At 31.3% G+C, this 10,000-nt stretch overlaps 2 protein-coding genes across 2 annotated transcripts; both read right to left on the minus strand.

Moving 5' to 3' along the window:
- Window positions 1-2,051: 2,051 nt before the first annotated feature.
- Window positions 2,052-2,803, minus strand: LOC111675039 (histidine-rich glycoprotein-like). Its single transcript, XM_023435735.2, has 2 exons — window positions 2,610-2,803; window positions 2,052-2,548 (listed from the first exon to the last, which is right to left on the minus strand). The coding sequence occupies exons 1-2, from the start codon at window positions 2,749-2,751 to the stop codon at window positions 2,184-2,186; spliced, it is 507 nt and encodes a 168-aa protein (XP_023291503.2). The 5' UTR covers window positions 2,752-2,803; the 3' UTR covers window positions 2,052-2,183.
- A 2,256-nt stretch (window positions 2,804-5,059) lies between these two features.
- On the minus strand, window positions 5,060-5,485 carry LOC124419796. The gene is made up of 2 exons (XM_046950463.1): window positions 5,254-5,485; window positions 5,060-5,192 (listed from the first exon to the last, which is right to left on the minus strand). Exons 1-2 carry the CDS (start codon window positions 5,456-5,458, stop codon window positions 5,143-5,145), a joined length of 255 nt encoding a protein of 84 aa, XP_046806419.1. The 5' UTR covers window positions 5,459-5,485; the 3' UTR covers window positions 5,060-5,142.
- Window positions 5,486-10,000: the final 4,515 nt, after the last annotated feature.

Below are 10,000 nucleotides of genomic sequence, written 5' to 3' on the forward strand. Positions count from 1 at the left end.
TAACGGAGATATGAGCAAAAAACCGAGACAACCTCTGAAGATTTCATCAAAAAAACCACATTTTTCCATGCTTTGTTAAAAAAGCAACAACAACACTGTGAATTGGATAAAGATGTACATGTGCGTGTGGAGATGTATTTGGTTTTATTCAGCTGTGTATTTTTTTTTGTATGTTTGCATGCTGTTCTGTTCTCACTACGGTAAGTGGGTATAACAAGAACAAGGAGATAGAGCAGTAACATATTGTTAATACAGCTGATATTTGTTTGAGGGTGGTAATACAGTTTGACGGTGCTATTACAGTACAACGGTTAATATTTCTTCTGCTACAGTTTATATTTGTTTGTGTGTATGTTATGTGTGACATGTGTGCAGAGATACAAAATAAATAAAAACTGTTTTTAAAACATACTTGGTGAAGGGTATATAAGATTCGGCACAGCCGAATATAGAAATATTACTTGTCTTGGTTATATTTAAGTCATTATCTAAATGGGACTTAAGACTTGATGTAGATTTTCATAGTTTGTCTTAAGCCAAAAAATTACTGTAGACGTTATGCTTTATCAACCGGGTCAGTGAATGTCTGATCGTCCTTGAAAAGTATCGAAATTGAAGAACTAGCATTAGGAGCCCCTAGGAACAGCAAGAACCGTAGCACAATACGCAGCTTGTATAGAGTTTTTTTTGGAGTCTTAGCAATGTGGCGTCTTAGAACTCTGACACAAAATGATGCATATGACTTGTGTCAGAAGTTTGTCATTGATAGATGAAGTCTTGTGCTAAAATTTGTTTGGGAAATGATCGACCACATAACCTTGGAGTTGAAAATGTTTCAAAACATTAGTGCAAAATCTCTGTTCATTGCAATATATATTACTTGTAGTAATATAAGTCAATTGACAAATGAACAAAAGTTTGATGGCAAAAAAATCAGAAAAGATCTACCCTACACCACTTTAATGGGGTTTGTGCTGATGTTTTTAATGCACAATAATATTGGTTCTATACACACTTTAACCATTTCACGCACAAAACTAAAGCGCTAGACTTTTTATAGATATGACTTCTCCACACATTTTATTTTGACGTATATTGATAATTTTTGATGAAAAATTGAAAAAGTGTTTTCGAAGGATATCGCAGGATAGTGTCCTTTTTAGAAGTAACCTTTTACTGTAGCTGTGAACTTAAAAAATGCGCTCTATATCGAGAAATATGTAAAATAATCTTAGGAGACCGGTGTCCCGTATACGTAAAAGTATACCAATCGGCTCAGAATCATTTTCTGAGTCGATTTAGCTATGTCCGTCTGTCTGCCTGTCGATCTGCCTGTCTGTTTGCCTGTCTGTCCGCCCGTCCAAGTAAACCTTTTAATCAATCTACAGGTCGCAATTTTGAAGATAATTCAATGAAATTTGGTACATGATCTTCTATTGTATCGGAGACGAAATGGTTAAGATCATTCCATTCACCTAGCCCCCAAACAATAGAACCCCCGAATATGGCTTGTAAACCGTGTAATGAAACTACAGGTCGCAATTTTGGATATAATTCAATGACATTTGGGACACGATCGCACGGGTCATTTGATTTATACTAAATTGTATATTGATACTAATGGAGAAAATTATGGAAATTTACGGGATTGGGCCTTTAATGTGCAATTATGGTCAGCTGTACATCAGTTGAAAGAGTGAATCGTTTTACTCTAATAAACGATTCACAAATTTTTATTTTTCTTTAAGAAAGATTGTAAGAGGAGTAGGATCAATTGTGGACCGATACTCATGTGTATTTATGTTTTATTTAATATTTCTTATGTCGAATTCTCTCGCTATACTGGTATTTTGAAAGGAACTTAAGACGGGTCACGATCAAATGTAATTGTCAAATTTTTCAATAGACTTTTTTTTATCAAGTTATATCATGATCACTGCGTAGTTAATATACATATATATTTATGACATCAATTGTATGGGATCCTTTCATACTTTTGACAAAAATAAGGACCTTTTAGTTTTAGAATTTTAATAATAATGCAGTATATATCTAATCATAAATCGGTTATAATTTTTTTTTTAATTTTTCATCCAATTAAGAATATACAAATATGAGACCAATTAAATTTGTTGCCATTTATCTAAACGAAATTAATTTTGATATATTAAATTATAATATACTTAAAAAAATGGTGGCATTGGTGGAAAAGGTGGTTGACGGAATGATTGGCGGCCAAACGGTGGATGATGGAATGATTGGTGACCAAATGGTTGAGGACGAATTGGTTGGTGACCAAATGGTGACTGACGGAATGATTGGCGACCAAATGGTTGATGACCCCATGGTTGAGGACGGTATGGTGGCTGACGGAATGATTGGCGACCAAATGGTTGATGACCCCATGGTCGAGGACGAAATGGTGGATGACCCCATGGTCGTGGACGAAATGATGGATTACCCCATGGTCGAGGACGGAATAATTGATGACCCCATTGTCGAGGTCGGAATAATTGATAACAGGGTCCTTCCGTATAAGATACAATATCTAATAATTAGAAAAACAACATGAAATATTCCTTATTTGAAATAGATTTTAAATTAATTACTTTTAAACCATCTGCAAGCTTCATCAACTACCCAACACTTAGGAAAGTCCGTTTTTGATCCATCACTTAGTGTAGCACATCGCTTCTCATCATCGTAACAATCGTATCGACATGGTCCATCAAACGGTAATGATGTGATCATTTTAATGTTTATTAAAAACACAGCTAAATAAAATGAATATTTTAATTTCGACATTTTAGAGTACACAAATATAAATGTAATGACTGTACAGTGTTATTTATATAGAGTGTTTTTTGTGGGGTGGAATAATTAAATTATTTGTTATTAATCAAAAATTTTCGCTACACCTGAAATTTGTCAATGCTAAAAATTTGAAAGTGATCTTCAAAGTTTGTAACCCGTAAAGTTAGGGCAAGTCGAATTACTTAATAAGTGCTCTAAATTTCTATACCTTTCAACGAAATATTCGTAAGTTGTCTTGAAGTTGAGATTTTGCTAAAGTTAAAAATTTCTATACCTAGAACTTGTTTTAAAATAAAACTAGCTCTAGAACGACTGCCGTGTGAAACAATTTATATTATTAAGTAATAACCTTGTTGCCATTACTTCTGGAATAAGTTCCTTAAAACAGTGTTTTGCTTCTAATTCTAATTTCTAAAGAGTTTTTGAGGAACTACCCAGTAAAAGCTTTCATTACTTTCATTAGGAAGTTAAAATGCTAAAATTTACTTACACAATAGTCGGGGGTAGGGTTATTTATGAGCCGATCCCTTAAAAATTCGTAGAAAGGTTTTGACTCTTAAGAAACTTACGTATAAAACAATTATGACAGTTTAACCAGTTCTTTGAAGATTCACTTGTATGGGAGCTATCCGAAAACCAGGACCGATTGTATGGGAACTATCCGGAAACCTGGACCTGCCCATTTTCAATACCAAACAAACCTTATCAATAGAGAATACGTATACAAAACGTCTAGTAATCGCACCTTAAGTGTAGCGAATTGTTGTTAAAGCATACAAATATAATTAAAAAGTCGTAAAAATTAAGAACTTTAATATTAAAATAATTGAAAAATTCACAATTGATGTCGTATTGTTGTAGCGCTGTATGTCTTAAAAATTTCTTAAATACAATTTTTTAAAACAAAAACAAATCAATAATAAAAAAAAATTACGACATACTGCGATACGATCATACAACACCAATTGTGAATAGGATAAATATAAAATGCTTTGAACTTATTCACTTTTATAGGATGTTTTTATTAACATTGTACAAATAGTACATGTATTAAGTATTCTTCATATGTTCATGCATTATATTTTATGGAAAGTCTGATCCAACAAATTTTATAAACAAACAAGTAAGAAGTCATAGTCAGGCGAGGCCGAACATATAATACCCTACACCTGTTACAAGAATAAAATGTGATATAGTTTTCATAATAAAGCATTTAAGTTTAATTGTACCTTGTCTCAGATATACCTAAGTCATTAATTGTTGAATAAAATTGTGGACATTTAAGTTAAAAACAATAGCACAAACCCAATATACCCTCCCCTTTAAAGTGGTGTGGAATATAAAAAGGTGGCATATATGGACCTAAACGACATTTTCAAACTTTATAAAAACCTTAAGTGATGGATAAATGAAATGATGGTAAAACCTGAAGTGATGGATAAATTCTGATGCAATTTTCGGCTCAGAGCTGCACAATCCTTTAGAAAACTATACTTTAGTCTCTAAGTCAAATAAACCTGTTTATGGAAAAATATCAGCTCTCTTACACGACCTGTATCTATAATGTATCTATAATGTTTTGAACAGGCATGGCTAAATAGTACCAGATTCTTAATGGAATGACATCTATTTGTTAAATGACACTGCAGATTTTCGTAATGATCGGCTCTTATTTAACCCTAGCCTCCATACAAAACCCCCTTCAAAAAATGTCTTAAACATCTTAAATTTACTTATAACCATTTGTATCGCAATGAAACTCAACATAACTAACTTTTATTTAAGAAAAATATCCGTTTCCCAATTTTATGTGGATCGACCCATGCTTGACCTATACGCCTATATAAAGCATCAATTAGAAAATAGTTTTTTTATCAATAAATTGCTTAAATACTTTGGAATTAAGGTAAAATTTAACATAAAAGCTTTTTTTATGAAAAATAAATAATTTTTAAAAAATACTCATGGTGTAGGGTATTATATGCTCGGCCATGTCCAACTACACTTTCCTACTTTTTATAATATGCAGCTTTCATGAATCAAATCTGGCCCATAATGTACCTAAGAGTCTTCAATGTACTTTTTAAAATTAAACATCGTATGTCTTTTTAACAGTTTACAACTCACTCAACAACTTCTTTGTAAGTGAAATTGCAAGTACAAATGTATACACCTTATTTATAAGCCAGCATGGAAGTACTTACCACCAATGTAATAAACGTATTAAAATAATGAAATAATATGCTAATGAAGAAGCTGTGAAAAGAGGTTTTATTGGCTTTTTAAATTATTACTTTTCCACGTAAGTTTATACTGGGCACCTTTATTTTATTTATACATTAATTGGCGACAATGTCCAGCTGAAACACTTTTTACACCTAAAAATATAGAAAAAATTATATCACCAAATATCAAGAAAATAATAACGCTTAAACTTACCAATATACCTCTTACAAGCTTCTACATTAAGTAAACATTTATTGCTAAACTCCAATGTAGTTCCATCGTTTAGCGTAACACACTGTGGATTATATTCATATGTACAATATTGTGGACAATCGGAGTTAACGACTGGAGAGGAACTGATCATTTCTAAGCTAACTAGCAAAACAGCTAAGTAAATAAGATGTTTTAAAGAGAACATTATTTTGTTATTTAATAAAAAGTTAAACTGAAATAAACTAAAAAATGTGTTAACATTGCAACAGCTTTTATAGGGGATTTGCTAAGAGCTGATCATTTAGTTATCTAATATGTTTAGAAATTAGCTGTGTTACCTTAATACCTGCATACTTAGGTAAGGTGTTAAATTTGAAAGCCCACGAGCAGTCTCGGTTTTCGAAGTTTTTTATATCCACCATCAAAACAGATTTTGTCATTCCGTTTGTAACACGGATCAAAATATTGATCATAGACCCACAAAAAATATATACATTCTATTTCCTTATCAAATTCCGATCGCCATGTCTGTCTGTCCGTCCTTCTGCCTGTTGAAAGCACGATAGTGTCCGAATGAAAAGAGCTAGAGAGTTGAAATTTTACACAAATATTGCCCATTAGTAATGGGTAATATCGGTCCACGTTATCGAAAAGCCTTAATATAAGTGGTCTCCCAGAAAATAGCTTTAACAGTAATAACTGTTTTAAAAATGCGAGTGTAGCGATGAAATTCAACATAACTCTAATTAGGTCTTTTAAATTTTACAAAATTAGTCGTATTTTTTAACATTAAAGTGTCATAATTGGACGTTTTCACAACTAAAACGAAGCCGATGTACAAATGAGTCGTTAACGAACAGAAACTAGTTAAATCATTTTTTGAAAGGGACCTTGTATAGCAGAGTTTTTACCGCAAAGTGCCAGCAAAAATAAAACAAAGTACTTCCAAAAAATAACATTTGTCACCACTTTAAAAGTAGCACTAAGTGATTTTTTTACCTTCTATGGAAGTGATGTTTATTGACTCCCAAAGATGCAGAAAATAATCAAATTTTGTTTAAATTAAAGATATATATTTTTACACTGAAATTTTTTAAATAAAACTAATAACTTCCAAAGAAGAAAATACAAATTACTTTCTGAGAATAACTTTAGATGTAATGAATTTGGACAAGCCTGTGTAAAAATAATAATTTTTTTCAGGTCTTTTTCAGTACATCCATGGAGTAAATTCTACAGCTTTTTCGCTTCTTTGGAAGTTCTTTTTTTAATCTATAATTCTACAATTTTACTTTCTAATAACTTTCAAAAGACAACATAAAAATTTCTTTCTTTCTAAATAAAAGAGATTCTTCCTATGACAAGCATGTGTTTAAATAATAACTTCTTCTACTTCTTTTTCGCTTCTTTGGAAGTTCTTTTTTTGCAATAATATTAAGCATAAAACCATAGCTCTTAAATCCTATCAGGTTTTCTATAGATATGTGGGCAGATATGTATGTTGTTTTTTTACTAGTAATATGATGTGTTACAAATCGATTAAAAAAATCAATATACATATCTGTCTACCATATTTTTCATACATTGTTTTACAGAAATGTAAATTAACAGAAGTTATCATAGAGTAAATATTTACAAATGTCTCAAGGTTGACAAGTTATTGCTTGCAAAAGTTGTTCTAAAAGTTACGCAATATAAGAATTAAATAAAAATAATCAAAATTCGTGAATATTGAACATTCAAGTAATATTCTGAAGCGACCTAGGTATAGGCAGATCTTTATGAAAATTTAACAAAAAGCTTGTGTAAGGCCTTTTCGGGCTGCACTTTTGTATGAGAAATAGATAAAATAAGGGACCGACTTTGCGTGAAATTTTAAAAATTGCTCGCAAGCTTTACGTGGATAGTCAGCCAGACGGACGGACATGGTGGATATAGGACGAATATTTTTGAGCATTACAAGAATTTTGCAATAAATTTTTGTGAGGAATGTTATAATCAGAATAACATCACTCTCAAGATATTTAGATCTAATTTGCACGAAAGGCTAATAAAGGCGTAAAAGTGCTCCAGAACCTTAATTGTATAAAGGCATAGGCATGACTTCAAAAGATAAACAGTGGATCTACAGAACACATATCATGCCATTTTTGCAACTGTTCCAAATTCCGAAATCAAATCAAATTAACATTTTAACAACAGAAATAAAAACTAGATAAATCACAGAATAATTATAATAAATTTAATTTCAAAAGACAGCTGAGACTATCACACATATTTAATTCTTCTTTATATACACATTATTTTTTTTTCGTACACATTTCACTTAAAATGAAAATGAAATTGTTTGTACATTTAAATGAGTAAATTGTTTGACAACAAAAATTAAGTCAAGTGGAAAATTTTAAATTTGCTCGTCTTTAGGCAATAAAATTCTCACACACATGCACAGACAAAAAAAAAATAAAAACAGGATACAAAAAATAGCAAAGCAGAAATAATAAACAAGGATACTACTTAAACTTGTGACGACTTTCAATTATGTGAAAATGAATGGAATTTTTTAAGCGGCTTATTTGACACATCACTACCACCACCACTATTGTCAATCCATCAACAGCATCAACCTTATTTTGACCACAAATGTATGTATTGCAACAGAAATGGAGGTAAAAGTGAAAATAAATTTCGGTTAAGTGATAGAGAAACCTGTGATTATAGCCTATAAAGAGTTTGTATAAAGGATTTTATTTTAATGGAATTAATTTAATTTATGTTCTGCGATATTACTTTGATTACACATATATACTACAAAAACATATAATATCCATAATTGCCAGAAAATTAAAGACAAGAATTGTCTACAAAAATTTCTTACAATCATCATTACTGCATTGCACACATACATACTTATTTATTCACTGATATTATTTCAACAAATATATGTATCTATATATGTATGCTCAGTTGTTTTTTATCACTTCATAATGAGTGATAATATTGATCAGTAAACATAATTATTTTGGGTTGAAGTTAGTACTATAACACCGTTCGACACTCAAAATTAGACACGAACCGGATGATATACATTTAAAACTATAAATTTAAGGTAAAAAATCTGCGTTTTTAGTTTTTCATTTCGTGATCCTGTGTCCTTTCAAAAGGACTTCCAAGTTTTAAAAAGTACATTTTTCAAAAAAAAAAAAAATTAAAATACTTCTACTGATCAAACAAAAATATTGAAAATTTTAATAGATTTTTAAGGATAAGAATTTAAAAAGTCATTTTTAACAGATTTTCATCCTAACAGTATAAAATAAAAACAAGTATGAATTTATAGTCGGACATTGCCGACCATATGATACCCTACGCCAGTCAGTATGTTAAAATTGTGCATTTTTTTAAAATAAAGTATTTAATTTGTTTTATTGTGAAATTTTTACTTATTGTTGACAAAAGAGAGATTTTCTACAAGAGCGCTCATAGGGGAGAAGGGGAGAATATGGTCCTATCCTTATAAATTTTGGTAGATGAATTTACGTCTACTTCATAGTTATTTATGCAGATTTTGATCGTGTTATTAGTAATTATAAGGTAAATTTGACCTTCAAGTCATTTTCTGAAGGGGAGTTTATATGGGGGTTAGGGTCAAATGAGGCCCGATCACTATAAAAATTTGTATTGTCATTTACTGTTCTATAAAACTAATTTTTGTTGAATTTTGTTGACATTATAAAACATTTAACGTAATTGTGAGTCTAAAGGCCCGATTCAGGGGGTACGGTTGTATGGGGGCTAGGAGAAATAATGGACCGATTTCAACCATTTTCAATAGCGTTCGTCCTTGAACCAAAAAAAGAGTATGTGCCAAATTTTATCAAATTATCTTAAAAATTGCGACCTGTTGCGTGCGCACAAGTTTGACATGGACACACAGACAGACGGACGGACAGACGGACGGACGGACATAGCTAAATCGACTCATAAAGTGATTCAGAGCCGATTGGTATACTCCAAGGCGGGTTTAGGACCAATATTTTTGGGTGTTACAAACTTCAGCACAAACGCAAAATACCCTCCCCACTATAGTGGTGTAGGGTATAATAATACAATATATTTCCTAACTCTTCTTGTTAGATTGGCATCAAATTTAAAGTAAAAGTATTTTAAAATATTTTTTTCAAAATGTACTATTTAAATTTTGAAGTCCTTTTGAAAGGAAACATCACGAAATGAAAAACTAAAAACGCAAATTTTTTCTTATAAATTAATATCATCCGGTTCAGGTATAACTATAACGAAACAGCTGCGGGAATCTGTTGCTTCTTCGACAGCTCCAAACTGAGAAAAACCTATAGGTAGAATGCAATTAGGGCGATAGCGGTATTGGACTGTAATAACCGAATACTCTTTCATGTTATTACAAATTAAAACGCTAACCAATTTTCTAATTACCAGATATGCAGATATAAGTAATGACCAATTTCCTTTGGGTGAATAACGAATTATTTTTGTTCGACGAAGTTCGCAAAATATTTACAAATAAATCTAATCCAGATAATACATATCTCAGGAAACAGTTTTTCTCAATATAGAAGATTAATACTTTTCATTAGAGCGCACAACAGACGTGATACTTCAGGATCTGAAGTATGTTGTACAACTTTCAACCCAACCATATATATGAAATTGATAAACTTTGGCCCCATATCAAGTTTCCAAATTCCGTTGTGAAAGTTGGTGGGTC

This window comes from Lucilia cuprina, chromosome 4 (assembly GCF_022045245.1).
Source record: "Lucilia cuprina isolate Lc7/37 chromosome 4, ASM2204524v1, whole genome shotgun sequence".
Taxonomy (NCBI): Eukaryota; Metazoa; Arthropoda; class Insecta; order Diptera; family Calliphoridae; genus Lucilia; species Lucilia cuprina.

Bases quoted from the DNA above. Each gene is read 5' to 3' on its own strand.
- LOC111675039 (XM_023435735.2), bottom strand. From the start codon at position 2,751: ATGATCACATCATTACCGTTTGATGGACCATGTCGATACGATTGTTAC. The intron at 2,549-2,609 runs GTAATTAATTTA...TCTAATTATTAG, and splicing joins AGCTTGCAGATGGTTTAAAA to ATATTGTATCTTATACGGAA.
- LOC124419796 (XM_046950463.1), bottom strand. From the start codon at position 5,458: ATGTTCTCTTTAAAACATCTTATTTACTTAGCTGTTTTGCTAGTTAGC. The intron at 5,193-5,253 runs GTAAGTTTAAGC...CTATATTTTTAG, and splicing joins AGCTTGTAAGAGGTATATTG to GTGTAAAAAGTGTTTCAGCT.